The sequence below is a fragment of the Pseudophryne corroboree genome, chromosome 5 (assembly GCF_028390025.1).
Source record: "Pseudophryne corroboree isolate aPseCor3 chromosome 5, aPseCor3.hap2, whole genome shotgun sequence".
NCBI classification, from domain to species: domain Eukaryota; kingdom Metazoa; phylum Chordata; class Amphibia; order Anura; family Myobatrachidae; genus Pseudophryne; species Pseudophryne corroboree.
This window is the reverse complement of record NC_086448.1, coordinates 252,056,586-252,072,169: the sequence shown is the minus strand read 5'-3', so window position 1 is coordinate 252,072,169 and position 15,584 is coordinate 252,056,586. Positions and strand designations below refer to the sequence as shown.

The following is a 15,584-nucleotide window of genomic DNA, read 5'->3' as shown; positions in this document are numbered from 1 at the left end:
GCTGTCCTGGCTGTCACTGGTGTTTTTTTAATATAACAATTTTTTATTTTATTAATGGTATACATCCATTATACAACATTTGTATTCAGTGAGACATGGAGCATAAAATATTCAAACATAACTCTTTAGGCTAGTCTTGTCTCATTGTTTTTGGAATGAACATAAAACTTAATATCCATATATGACAATAAAGTATTGTAATATCTAAGGCATTGCTGGCATATCCGAACAGGCATGTTATGACATGACATCAGAAACTGGAGCTCTTTTTATATTAAGAGCCCAACAACACAAAGAAAGTAATATAAAAAATATAAAAAACAAAAAGAACATGTCATTGTTATTAGCTCTTTACTAGTCACCAAAGGAGACCAACTTGTTGCGATGTTGTTGTCCGTTTCTGCGAAGGAACTGATAATGAATTAGATCTTAGAGGAAGAGGATGCCATATGGTAAATACCTTATGTACTAGTTAGTAACCTTGGAGTGTTGCTCCATATAACTAAATGTAAAGGAGTATCCCCATATATACTGAACACGAGCTAAAAGAATAGATAGGTATAAAGTACCTGTGAGAATAGGATTATATAGAAGGAAGAAAGAATGAGAAGAGGGGAGGAGTAGTATGAAGGGGGGGAGAAGGAGGAGAGATCAAGGAGGAAATATGGCTCTGTCTAGGCATATTTGCGCTTGAGGAAAGTCCTATTGACATCATATAAAATGCGCAATAAACTGGTTCATCTCTGTCGGACCATTTATTTCGGGAGTTGGTGACTGAGGGGAGATAAAAAGGTGGTTGAGAGGGGGGGGGGGGGGGCGAGCTCTCCGAACCTGGGCGTCACTTTAGAGGAAGAGAGGATGGGTGTTGTGAATAAAGTAAAGATCCCTTCAACCTCCAATTAATTTGACCCTTTAAAGGGCAGGGATCAAAATGTTCGCCGTACTTTAGTGGTGAGACCACTGAGTGATGTCAAACATTTCAGTTAGCGAGGTTTTCATTTCTACTGGTAATGATAGCATATAGAAATGCCATTTGTTCATAAACTTGGAGAGATTCTCACCCCCAGCCAAGGTCAATGATCTTCTGTCAAAAAGAAAGATCTGTCTAAGTTTCTGCACTACCTCATTAAGGGATGGTGTGGATTTCGAAGTCCAGTGAATGAGGATTATCTTTTTTGCTATAGTCACTATAATAGTGAGTAGAGGGTGTATCTGTGATGAATGTGGGCCAATTCTCCAATTTGTGAAATTTGCGCATAGACATGCTAGCATGTCGGGCTGTACCCTCGCATTGAATAATTTATTAATGTAAGCTATTACTTTGTACCAGAATTTTTTGATCTTTCCACACGACCAAAAGGAGTGTAGAAATTTGGCATTGTGTGCCGAGCATTTTGGGCAATCTCCCGATTCTTCCAAAACCATGTGTCTTCTCTGTGCTGGGGATATATAGGCCCTATGGATAGTTCTGAAGTGGACCTCCTGTAAATATGAGGAGTTAAGCCATCGCATGGTTAAGGTGAAAGTAGGGCATAAATCAGCGATTTCAGAAATCGTTGGCAAATCTTGTGACCAACTAGTAATGTTTAATGGGGCGAGAGCCGGACGTCTGGCTTGCATTAGTTTGGGATAAAGAAGGTTAGTCTTGTATGGTCTGTATGTTAATAATTTGAGTAGTGAGAGTATAAGATCTTGCTTGTCAGGACAGAAAGTGTGTGTATGAAGAGATATTGCAAAGTGGCGAGCTTGAAGGAACATGAATAATTGGTTGTTAGGAAGTTGGTATTTTTGTTGGAGAGTGGAGAAAGAGAGAGGTATTCCCCCTGGGTCAAAGACTTTTGCAGTTGTCGATAGTCCCTTAGCTTTCCATTCAAGGAAGAGGCAGTTTGTTAAGGATGGGGGGAACCCCGGATTGCCCCATAGTGGAATGTGTGTGGACGAGGAGTGATTTCGGTGTAGGATTTTGTTGATGGAGATCCAGGTTTTGTATGTGTCTGTGAAAATGATGTTATTGTAAATATGTGTTGGGATTTCTTGCTTTTTTGAATGTAGTAGTGCTCCCGGGGAGTAGGGTGCGAACATGGCCATGTCAAGATTGACGTCTGTATATGTGGAGGTTTCCAAGATCCAGTCCGAGATGTAGCGGAACATGACTGAATGTGTATACATGCGTAGATTGGGGGCTTTGAGGCCTCCTTGTTTGATGGGGTTTTGTAATTTGCTTAGAGAGATTCTGGATTTTTTATGTTTCCAAAGGAATTTGGAGGTTAATTTGTCGAAGGTGTTAAAGTCAGAGGGTTTCAGAGAAAGCGGTAGCATTTGAATGAGGTAGAAGATTTTGGGGAAAATAATACTCTTCACCGCAGCAAGGCGGCCCAAGAGTGATAATGGGAGATCTTTCCAGTTCTCGTAAAGAGAGGCTATTTTTGTTAGTAGGGGGGTGTAGTTGAGTTTATAGATGTTGGCAGTGGAAGGTGGAATTTTTATCCCTAAGTATTTTATACCTTCCTTTGCTAAATGAAAGGTAGAGAGAGATGTGATCTTTTGTGTGATAGGGGGGGGGGCCATTGATAGGTAGGATTTCAGATTTGGATATGTTTATTTTGAGGCCTGAAATTTGGCCAAAAGCTGATATAAGGGACATAACATGTGGGACTGAGGAAGAGGGATCTGAAAGAAATAAAATCATATCGTCTGCGAACAGAGAAATCTTTAATTCCGTGGATCCGATAACAATTCCAGGTATATTGGACGATTCACGGATGGCTATTGCAAGAGGTTCAATGGCTATGTTGAATAGTAAGGGTGACAGCGGGCACCCTTGTCTGGTGCCTCTAGCTATAGGGAAGGAAGAGGAGAGGGTTCCATTGCATGAGATTTGGGAAGTAGAATTTGAATATAGGGCTGTTATTATATCAATGAATTTCTTAGGGAAACCAAATTTATGTAGCGTGTACTGTAAGTGAGGCCATAGTACTAGATCAAAGGCCTTCTCGGCATCCAGCGAAAGAATGATAGCTGGTGTGGTGGGAGGGGAAACATTCATGCACTGGACAGCCGAGAAGACCTTCCTCAAGTTGATCACGGAATGGCGGCCTGATACAAAGCCAGTTTGATCTTGGTGGATTATATGGGGTAAAATCGGTTGGAGGCGCTTGGATAGAATCTTTGTCAAGATTTTGTAGTCGAGATTGAGTAAAGATATGGGTCTATAAGAGCTAGGTAAGGATAGGTCACGATTTGGTTTGGGGAGAGTTTTTATTATTGCTGATGTGAAGTAAAGTGGGGGATTTAGGTTTGTGAGGAGATGGTTATAAAACAATACTAAAGTGTGAATAATTTTGGGGGCTAGTAGTTTGTAAAATTCGCCTGAAAATCCGTCTGGTCCTGGGGCTTTATCTCGTTGGAGCTGATTAATAACTGAGAGGATCTCTATATCCGTTATGGGAGTCATCAAGGTATCAGCAAGAGATTGCGGAATGGTAGGGAGTGTGGGATATTCCCAATTGTGCGGAGTGAGGGATGTGTCCTGGGGTGGGGTGTCTGTAGGAGAGGGGGGAGTAGGGGCTGAGTATAGCGATTCATAAAATGATCTCATCACCTCTGTTACTTGTTGGTTAGAGGTTGTTATTTGGCCATGTTGTGTTTGTAGAGGATGTACGAGCGCAGAGGATCTAGTTCCATGTAGTAAGTTGGTCAAGAGCTTTCCAGTTTTGTTGCCAAATTTGTGATATCTATAATTGATATTAAACAGATGTTTGTCACCTAGGGATTGAAGATGGTCATCAAATTTGGTTTTTGCTTTTGTATATAGTTCTTTGTTTTCAGGAGAGGGTGTTGTCTTGAATAGTTGGAATGCGGATGTTAGGTCTGACTGTAGTTGTAAGTAGCGTGAGGCTATATGTTTTTTGGATCTGGAAGCGTATGAAATGATCGTGCCCCGTAATATTGATTTGGCAGTTTGCCAAAAGATTGGAGGGTTTGAAGTGAGGTGTGATATGTTATCGGCTAAAAGTTCATCCCATTTCTCTATCAGTGTTTTGCAGAACGATTGTGAGCGTGTTAGATGTGTGGGGAATCTCCAGACTTTTGTGACTGAGGGGTCATGGGTGAGTTGGAGGTCAAACCAGATGAGGGCGTGGTCTGAGAGAGAGATGGATTCTATATTGGTAGAAATGATGTCGGGGATTAAGATATGGGAGATTAAGAGGTAATCTATGCGTGACATGGTGCCATGAGCGGCTGAGAGGCATGTGTACTCTCTGCCGATGGGGTTAAAAGCTCTCCAGACATCAGTGGTTTGGAGGGATGTAGCAAAGTATGGTATACCAAATTTTGGTAACGAGATGGGTTTAGAATTAGTATTGGATCGGTCAAGGAGCGGGGATGAGATTAGATTGAGGTCCCCACCAATCAGTAGTCTATCATGAAGGTTGGGGGATAGTTTTGTTATCAGAGTGGAGAAAAATGACTTTTTGAAGGTGTTGGGTGCGTATATATTACATAATGTATATGGTATGTCATGTAATGTAGCTTGGGCTATGATAAATCTACCATTGGGGTCGGGTATAACCTTGGTCACTTTTAATGGTAGGGATAGACGTGCTAAAATTATAACTCCACGGGCTTTAGAAGAGAAAGGAGCTGTCGCCACAACCTTCCAACCCATGGTGCCGAGTTTATTCGACTCCAGTTCTGTCAGGTGTGTTTCTTGTAGATATGCTAAATCTAAGTGTTGCTTAGTTAGGTATTGCAGGATTTTTCGACGCTTGGCTGGGGAGTTTATGCCGCCCACGTTCAGAGAGCCCACCTTAAGGTGTGAGGTTGTCATAAGTGTAAGTCATCAAGTAATGAGGGGACAGAGAGAAGGTTCTATGTGAGTCATATTTCACGTATGTAGCAGAGAGTGGATGATAGAAGAGGGGATAGATGGGAAAGAGAAGAGAGGATATAATTGTGTAAAATAAAACATATAACAATAATGTCCTTCTTAGGACCTCACTAGGGGTTAGCCTAGGTGTTTGACGGCATGACCAGCATACCAACTTCCGATTCATCATAATGGGGGGGGGGAGTTAGCTTTGGATGAATCCTAGCTACCCGGGACCACCCACCTGATAAAATCAATAGGGAGGGAACGAACCTTTTATGAACATAATAAGCCGCTAATGAGCAGGAATTATTCTTAAACTCTAAAGCAAAAATCTATACATCATCTGTGACTTCAAGAAGTCACGCATCCATCTGCAATATACTCCGCCACTCATATCTTAGTGTCAGAAAAAAAACACATCAGTTAAAAAGAGTAAAAAATAAAAACAAAGGGAAAAATATTACTAGTGGTAATATAGAAAAATAAAAAAAAAATAAAGAACAAATATAACAAGGAGGCGTCTTCGCCTGAGTAGACTAACTATGATTAGATTACAGATGTTGGGCTTGTATATCAAACAATAGCGCCCATCCACCATTATGCATCTCAATCTTCAATGTTAGAAAACAGTCAAGCAGTTAGCTATAAAGTAAACTCAGGAGGGTCTTGGCTGTTTCTGAAACCCATTTAAATTGCTATGAATTGTCAGAAATGTCCTCATGATGCCCCTGAGCTTCATCTTTCAAGAATGCATCAGCGTCGCCAGGGGTGGAGAAGTCATAAAAGGAATCTCCTATGAATATACGTAATTTTGCTGGATATTGAAGGGCAAATTTACGTTTCATCTGCACCAGCTGAGCACAAATAGGTGAGAAGGCCTTCCTGGCCCGTGTGAGCTCAGGGGAGAAGTCTTGAAATATTAGCAACTTATTTTTTTCCCATAGCAAAGGACGTATTTTTCTAGAGGCTGTCCATATGGCTTGCTTGTGAAGGTAGTTTAAGCAGCGTAGAATAACCACTCTGGGACGGGTGTCTGTTGGTCGTTGGTTAGGGCCTATTCTATGTACCCTTTCTATGACAATATCTTTGCAAGCATCTGAGACATGGAGCAGCTGTGGTAATGTGATGCTAACAAATCTCTCCAGTGCGGCATCTTTCACTGATTCAGGAATGCCTATTATTCTTAGATTGTTTCTCCTGGATCGATTTTCGATATTATCTAGCTTGTTTAAAAGGTGATAATTTTCCTTTTGTAAGCGAATTATATCGTGCTGCACATCAGCCATGTCATGTGCTATTTTCCCCATATGTGTCTCGTTTGTGGTCACTCTGTGAGTAAGGTTTTGGAGCTGTGTGGAAATGTCATTTACAGCCTGTGACAGAAGGGGTCCCATCGTGGCCGTTATAGCTTGGGCCAAATCAGAGTGTGTAATGGGGGAATCAGGGTGTCTCTGTAAGGTAGACTTATCTGTTTCAGGAGCCGCTTTCTTGTGTGCCGGAGACGCTGGCGGGGAGTCTGTGTCCGGCGCCATCTTTGATTCCGCTCGACGTTTCTCCTGCCGAAACAGCTGCTTGCGGACGGCGGTGGACGGAGCGAGGAATTTCTCCATGCACTGGGGAGTGGAGTGGAGGTTCTTCCCTGGTGGGTGCGGGCTCCGGTGAGCTTTTATATGCGGGTTACAGTGGGTTCGTCCCGGGAGCTGCACGGACACGCTGTTCACAGCATGAACCCGGAACCGGAAGTCTGTCACTGGTGTTTAATATGCTGTTAGGGGTGCTGCAGCTGTACATGTGTGTTGCTGTCCTGGCTGTCACTGTGTTGTACAGGGGGCAGGGGCACTGTCCTCCAGTATGCAGTGAAAATTCAGGGGTGCTGCTGTTAAAATAAAAGTACACTGGTCCTGTTTGCTGTTAAAATACAGGGGCGCTGTTGTTAAAATAAAAGTACACTGGTCCTGTATGCTGTTAAGATACAGGGGTGCTGCTGTTAAAATAGAAGTACTCTGGTCCTGTATGCTGTTAAAATACAGGGGTGCTGCTGTTAAAATAAAAGTACACTGGTCCTGTCTTGTATGCTGTAAAAATACAGGGGTGCTGCTGTTAAAATAGAAGTACACTGGTCCTGTATGCTGTTAAAATACAGGGGCGCTGTTGTTAAAATAAAAGTACTCTGGTCCTGTATGCTGTTAAAATACAGGGGTGCTGCTGTTAAAATAAAAGTACACTGGTCCTGTATGCTGTTAAAATACAGGGCTGCTGCTGTTAAAGTGAAAGTATACTGGTCCTGTATGCTGTTAAAATACAGGGGCGCTGTTGTTAAAATAAAAGTACACTGGTCCTGTATGCTGTTAAAATACAGGGGTGCTGCTGTTAAAATAAAAGTACACTGGTCCTGTATGCTGTAAAAATACAGGGGTTCTGTTTTTAAAATAAAAGTACACTGGTCCTGTATGCTGTAAAAAATACAGGGGTTCTGCTGTTAAAATAAAAGTACACTGGTCCTGTCTTGTACCCTGTAAAAATACAGGTGTGCTGCTGTTAAAATTAAAGTACACTGGTCCTGTATACTGTAAAAATGCAGGGGTGCTGCTGTTAAAATGAAAGTACATTGGTCCTGTATGCTGTAAAAATACAGGGGCGCTGTTGTTAAAATAAACGTACACTGGTGCTGTACGCTGTAAAAATACAGGGGTGCTGCTGTTAAAATAAAAGTACACTGGCCCTGTCTTGTATGTTGTAAAAATACGGGGGTGCTGTGACAATAAAGGGGAACTGTTCTGTGTGCTGTAATAATAAAGGGGTGCTGTCCTGTGAAATGGAGAACAAAAATTTGGAGGAAAAAATAGTGTAAAATCAGGAACCTCTTCCAGTTCCTAGTACTAGTGCTGAAGCTGCTGCTGCCATCAGTCATTACATTGATAATGCAATTCCAGTGGGGACGAATTAATCCTCTCTGAGGATGAGGATGACATCTTTCCTCTTTAGAGCCAGTTTGTGCAAGGAGAGATTAATTGCTTCTTTTTTGGTGGGTGGGGGGGATTAATTGCTTCTTTTTTTGTGGGTGCCCAAACAAACCAATCATTTCAGCCACGGTCGTGTGGCAGACCCTGTCGCTGAAATGATTGGTTTGTTAAAGTGTGCATGTCTTGTTTACACAACATAAGGGTTGGTGGGAGGGCCCAAGGACAATTCATCTTGCACCTCTTTTTCTCCTTTGCATTATGTGCTCTTTGGGGCCTAGTTTTTAAAACTGCCATCCTGTCTGCCACTGCAGTGCTAGATGGGCCATGTGTTTGTGCAGCCCACTTGTGTCGCTTAGTTTAGTCATCCAGCTACCTCGGTGCAACCTTTTGGCCTAAAAACAATATTGTGAGGTGTTCAGAATAGACTGGAAATGAGTGGAAATGAATGCTATTGAGGTTAATAATACCGTAGAAATTACCCCCAAATTCTGTGATTTTAGCTGTTTTTATGTTTAAAAAACAACAACATCCAGATCCAAAACCAAAACCCGAAAGGGTGGTTTTGGCAAAACCAATCCAGATCCAAAACCAAAACACAAAACCCGAAAAGTGTCCGCCGAACACATCTCTAATAGAAAGTGCATTTTTTGCATAATTTTATGAATTGTTGCTACAGTATGTACCAATTGCCTGATGCAAGAGATTTCACAGAATACTCCTGAAGAAGGCTAATTAGTATTGCAGATCACTGCCCTCAGTATTATCAATTGGGACTGTGATCTGACCCCTATGTAACAAACTCTGAAAAGCGAAGCTTCTTTGAATTTGGTTGTGTTATTTTGCACCATCTTCAGAAGGTGTAAACTGCTTTAAGCTTATGGAGGCATTTTACCTTGCGAGTTACACTTAGTATATAGCGGGGATAGCCTCATTAAAAATAAAAATTTCTGCCGCAAAACTAATTGATATTGGCCCTCATTCCGAGTTGTTCGCTCGCTAGCTGCTTTTAGCAGCATTGCAAACGCTAGGCCGCCGCCCTCTGGGAGTGCATCTTATCTTAGCAGAATTGCGAACGAAAGATTAGCAGAACTGCTACTAAATAATTCCTTGCAGTTTCTGAGCAGCTCCAGACCTACTCCTAGATTGCGATCACTGCAGACTGTTTAGTTCCTGGTTTGACGTCACAAACACGCCCAGCGTTCGGCCAGCCACTCCTGCGTTTTTACCTGGCACGCCTGCGTTTTTTAGCACACTCCCTGAAAATGCCAAGTTTCCGCCCAGAAACACCCACTTCCTGTCCATCACACTACGATCACTCGAGCGTTGAAAAAACGTCGCTCGAGCTTTTGCAAATCTCCAAAGTTTTGTGTTAAATTACTTTGCGCATGCGTTCTGTGTACCATGCACATGCGCATTTTCCAATTAATCGCTGTGTTGCGAAAAACGGCAACGAGCGAACAACTCGGAATGACCACCACTAATGCTTAGCAATAGTTAGGCCCCTTAGTTTCCAATTCAACTGGAATGTCTAGGAGATTCACAGATAGTACTAACATAGTACTAGGAGATTCACAGATTAGGTGGAGTCCTCCCTGACTACAGGAAAGAAGGCACTTTTCCCATCAAGGCAGCATTTCTGAGAGGGGTGGCATCATGCGTATGCAAGTTTGATTAACATTATCTCCATGTGCTGAGCGGCGGGAGAGATGTGTGCTGAGCGGTTCGTGTGCTACCGTGTATACCAGCCTTTAGTAAATTTACCCAATTTGTAGCAACTATAACAGCATGATGTATCTGCGATTAGTACAGTAAGTGGTAGATTATTATTATTATTATTTTTTTTGGGGGGAGGGTTTACTGTATAGCAGCCCTGCATCTGATTACCGCTGTAAAGCAGAGTTGGTACCTGAGCATGAAAATTAAATAGCTGCGATCAGTATATAAAGTAGCACATAATAATGTACTTTGGAAATACCCTTGAATCCAGACAGAATACCATTACCAAATACTGACGTAACTGCAATTTGGAAACATACCTGTAGGCTTAGTCTTACAACTGAAATTGCTGATGTTTTCTTCTAACTCCGTGGTTCTCAAACTCGGTCCTCAGGTCCCCACACAGTGCATGTTTTGCAGGTAACCCAGCAAGTGCACAGGTGTATTAATTACTCACTGACAGGTGGAGTTAATTATTTCACTTGCAATTTTGTGAGGAGACCTGCAAAACATGCACTGTGTGGGGTAATGAAGACCAAGTTTGAGAACCTGTGTTCTAACCATACTGGCATAATCATCATCAGGGTCCATTGCATATGACAAACAAATGAACATCATACGGATAGATATGCTTCAAAATGATAGCATTATTTTTTTTTATTTTTAAAAAAAATATGACCTATAATATGCTTACTTTTACTGTTACAGGAACTGCTAGCACCTTTGAACTTGATGGTGGAATAACATATGAGCAATTGCAGGTATGTAAATTGCAATTATTATTGTTATGTTTGGTATTTAGTCAAGTGGTATTTTTGTGTCATAATCAGAATTCCAATAATGACGCTTACATAGGATAAGGCTACAAAATTGCTTCATCTCAGACTCCAGGATAAATTTGCTAAAAATCGTTTTTTTCCATCTATTGCAAACCGATGGACAACAGCATCGGAAATGCTGTGTAAAAATACGGCATTTGCTAGACATCGATTTGAGCATCATACCACATAGAAGCCCAACAGAGATGTACAGCATATATTTTTAGTCTAAAACAAGTCAGAATACCCCTCTCTGATAAAATCCATCGTCAATCTGAAATAGATTATGGGCAGTGGTTCCCAAACTTTTCTGAATCACGGTGCCCTAGAAAATCAGATTTTTTTTTCACGGTGCCCCTAGGCCGAAGTTTCTTACTGAGAATTTTTTTTAAAAATATAAAATAAAGTGAATTGGGTTTATATGTCATCCTTAGTTTCAATTGTGTGGTGAGGGACAGGATTTGCTTCTGTTTGTCCACATATTTTATGACTGGCAGCCACCAGCACTGGTTTTGCCGATTACATTGACCATAAATAATTTGAATTGGTCCTGAACCACCAACCCAGGACACCGCTGCAAGTGTCCCAAGGCACCCCAGGGTGCCTCCTTATTCAGGTTTGTTAGCAAACCAAAAGAGCAAGCAACTGTGTGCACTGCAGGGGGGCAGATATAACATGTGCACAGAGAGTTAAATTTGGGTGAGGTGTGTTCAAACTGAAATCTAAATTGCAGTGTAAAAATAAAGCAGCCAGTATTTACCATGCACAGAAACAATATAACCCACCCAAATCTAAATCTCTCAGCACGTTGCATCTGCCCCACCTGCAATGCAACATGGTTTTGCCCAGCTGCTTTCTTTTTTGGTTTGTTATCAAACCTGAATAACTCCCTTATAGCACTGCACAGATCAATATGCCATGACATGTGCAGGCTTAGTTTTATGGTAAAGGATTATAAGAGTTTAACATAATAATAATAATAATAATAATAATAAAAACAGGCTTCCCCAAATTGTTAACCAGCCCCAGGCCTCTGTGCCTAGGCTGGTATTGGAAAATAAAGTAGAAGTCCCCCCCCTCCCCCCCCCCCCCCCTCTTTTCCAATAACCAGCACTATGCTGAACCAGCCCCGGTAGTTAAAGATTTTAATATGTTTTTATATATAGAGTACATCTAAAATCATTTTTACAGCATAATTTGCTTTCGTTAAAATGCAAAGCAAAATGTTCAGAACGATTATATGAGATACTAGTATTCGCCCACAGCTTTGTTCATGTGGATGTCTGTTATTGCTCACCAGAACTAATTTTGTAAAGACAGTAGTGGCATCTAATATTGTGATGTATATTTTATTTTGTACACATTGATCACAGCATTTATTTGTAAACAGTATTTGCAGTTTTTCCTTCAGGGATGTTTGGGGCTACTAACTAGTGATCAAGCCATGTAAAGCTGCCCATGGGAGAAGCAGCTGGTGCTGAGATCTACGTCTGCAGCTCTATGCGTGTTTTCGTTGTGTGCAATATTTGTATATATTGTCTGTTTTTTTTAATATATATATATATATATATATATATATATATATATAGAAATCCAAAATAGAGTAGGCGGCACTCAGAGACTAATGACCACAGGTAAACGTGAAAAAAGCCCCGTGGGGCCTGCTTTAATGTGACGTTTCGGGGATGCTACCCCTTCTTCAGACAAAGTGCAAATAAACAGTGAAACAATTTAAATACCTACAGAGGACTTACCCCTCCCCGTCCGTCACGGTGTGTGCCCGGTATCCACGGCCGCCTTCTCCAGCGAGCGCTTCCGGACGCGGCTGCCTCGGACGCACCGGAAGTCGCGTCACTTGTCCGGCGCCGGTAACCACGGCACCTCCCCGCATACGGACGAATAGTTTAGTTAAAGTCCCCACAGTGCTGAAACACAAAACACAATCAAAATTAAGATTAAGAGTGAGACACACCGGCCCCACATTAAAGTGCCAAGTACATTTAGTGATGATCAAAATAATGTTAAAAGCAGAATAGCTAAAAACAAAATAGCTAAACTTGCATGTGCTCATATGACATGTTAGACTTGGTGATAGTCGTAAAAAAGTTTTTTGCTCTAAGAGTTTTAGACAGAATTTTTTGAACAATTTTTTAAAACAATTTTTAAACAATTTTTAAACATTTTTTAAACATTTTTATAGCGGCAACTCACCTGTATATTAGCAACCTGATCTGACCCACCTAATATATTACTTATATGTACTAACCTCCCTAACGTAAAAATCTGTAACAAATAAGTGGAAGACAAGAGGTGTAAAAGCTACGTGAAATGGAGGGGGTGGAGCTTGTTAGATTGTGTCCTCTATTGGCTTATAACTCTTATGTGGTGTACCTGCTCCTCGCTGATCATGGACCTTATTTGTGCCTCTTTGGGTGTTTATGTATTAACCTCAAAAAGCAGGGGATGATGCAAATGACAAAATGAAAAATAAAAACGAATACTCTGAAAAAGTGTGTCCGAACTTGCCCCTACATACTAAGACCAGCACGTTGCACAATAAGTTATAGAAAATAGCTCAAATTCAGGGATTCGTTGAGGCCCTTGGGGGCCACACAGTCTAGACGAAAAATCCATCTGGATTCGAGTTGTAATAGTGCTTTCCCCCTATCGCCCCCTCTTCTGGGGGCTGGCACATGGTCTATTGCTTTATATATATATATTTATTTCTCTTACGTCCTAGAGGATGCTGGGGACTCCGTAAGGACCATGGGGTATAGACGAGCTCCGCAGGAGACATGGGCACCATAAAGAACTTTAGAATGGGTGTGCACTGGCTCCTCCGTCCATGCCCCTCCTCCAGACCCCTGTTAGATCCTGTGCCCAGAGGAGACTGGGTGCATTACAGGGGAGCTCTCCTGAGTTTCTCTGAAAAAGAATTTTGTTAGGTTTTTTATTTTCATGGAGCACTGCTGGCAACAGGCTCCCTGCATCGTGGGACTGAGGGGAGAGAAGCAGACCTACTTAAGTGATAGGCTCTGCTTCTTAGGCTACTGGACACCATTAGCTCCAGAGGGTCGGAACGCAGGTCTCACCCTCGCCGTTCGTCCCGGAGCTGCGCAGCCATCCTCCTCACAGAGCCGGAAGATAGAAGTTCTTCAGTGAGGTAACGCTGCGCGCCATTGCTCACACACACACACACACACACACACACACACACACACACACACACACACACAACAGCGGGCACTGTAAGGGTGCAGGGCGCAGGGGGTCGCCCTGGGCAGCAATTAATAGCCTCAAGGGACACTGGCAGATGTACAGATACTGCGGAGGCAGCATATTATTAACCCCCTCCAGTTTTTTTATTATTTGAGCGGGACCGAAGCCCGCCGCTGAGGGGGCGGGGCTTGATCCTCCAGCACTAACCAGCGCCATTTTCTCCACAGCACATGTAGAGAAGCTGGCTCCCCGGACTCTCCCCTGCTGAACACGGTCACAGAGGGCAAAAAAGAGGGGGGGGGGGCACATGTAATTGGCGCAGTGAGTGTTATTATATATATTTTTATATAAAAGCGCTGTCCTAACTGGGATTTTATTCCAGGGTCTGGTGGCGCTGGGTGTGTGCTGGCATACTCTCTCTCTGTCTCTCCAAAGGGCCTTATTGGGGAACTGTCTCCATATAGTTATTTCCCTGAGTGTGTGGGGGTGTCAGTACGTGTGTGTCGGCATGTCTGAAGCGGAAGGCTCTTCTAGGGAGGAGGTGGAGCAGATGATTGTGGTGTCTCCGTCGGCAACGCCGACACCTGACTGGTTGAATATGTGGAATGTTTTAAATGCAAATGTGGCTTTATTACATAAGAGATTGGACAAAGCAGAGTCCAGGGATAAAGCAGGGAGTCAATCCATGGCTTTAACTGTGTCACAGGGACCTTCTGGGTCTCAGAAACGCCCACTGTCCCAAGTAGCAGACACTGATACCGACACGGATTCTGACTCCAGTGTCTACTATGATGATGCGAGGTTACACCCAAGGGTGGCCAAAAGTATTCATTACATGATTTTTGCAATAAAAGATGTTTTGCATATCACAGATGACTCCTCTGTCCCTAACACGAGGGTACACATGTTTAAGGAAAAGAAGCCTGAGGTAAATTTTCCCCCATCTCATGAGCTGAATGAGTTATTTGAAAAAGCTAGGGAAACTCCAGACAAGAAACTGCAGATTCCCAAGAGAATTCTTATGGCGTATCCTTTCCCGGCAATGGACAGGGTACGGTGGGAATCCTCGCCCAGGGTGGACAAGGCGTTAACGCGCTTGTCCAAAAAGGTGGCGCTGCCGTCTCCAGATACGGCAGCCCTCAGTGATCCTGCTGATCGCAGGCAGGAAACTACCTTGAAGTCAATTTATACACATACGGGTGCCTTGCTCAGACCAACAATAGCGTCTGCTTGGGTTTGTAGCGCTGTGGCGGCTTGGACAGATACCTTGTCAGCTGACATTGAAAACCCTGGATAGGGATACCATTTTATTGACCTTGGGCCACATTAAAGACGCAGTCCTATATATGAGAGATGCTCAGAGAGACGTTGACCTGCTGGGTTCGAGAGCCAACGCCATGGCGATTTCTGCTAGGCGAGCCCTGTGGACCCGCCAATGGACGGGTGATGCCGACTCAAAGAGGCATATGGAGGTTTTGCCTTACAAAGGTGAGGACTTATTTGGGGAAGGTCTCACGGACCTGGTTTCCACAGCTACTGCAGGTAAATCTACTTTTTTACCTTATGTTTCCTCACAGCAAAAGAAAACGCCACAATATCAGATGCAGTCCTTTCGGTCGCATAAGTCCAGAAGAGGTCGGGGCTCTTCCTTCCTCGCCAGAGGTAAGGGTAGAGGGAAAAAACTGCCGGCTGCGGCTAGTTCCCAGGAGCAGAAGTCCTCCCCGACTTCTACTAAATCCACCGCATGACGCTGGGGCTCCGCTGAGGGAGTCCGCCCCGGTGAGGGCACGTCTTTGACTCTTCAGCCACGTCTGGGTTCAATCAGAGGTGGATCCCTGGGCAATGGAAATTGTATCCCAGGGTTACAAGCTGGAATTCGAAGACGTGCCTCCTCGCCGGTTTTTCAAATCGGCCTTACCAGCTTCCTCCCCAGAAAGGGAGATAGTTTTAGCTGCAATTCAAAAACTTTGTCATCAACAAGTGGTTGTCAAGGTT

At 43.0% G+C, this 15,584-nt stretch overlaps 1 protein-coding gene across 8 annotated transcripts in view; it reads left to right on the top strand.

Annotated features, from left to right (window-relative positions):
• NEK10 (NIMA related kinase 10) overlaps window positions 1-15,584 on the top strand; it is an 831,700-nt gene that overhangs the window by 770,689 nt on the left and 45,427 nt on the right. For all 8 annotated transcript variants that reach the window (XM_063922254.1, XM_063922250.1, XM_063922255.1 and 5 more), the window contains one exon: window positions 10,261-10,313. In XM_063922254.1, the coding sequence (XP_063778324.1) occupies window positions 10,261-10,313 (53 nt within the window). The remainder of the gene's footprint in view (window positions 1-10,260; window positions 10,314-15,584) is intronic.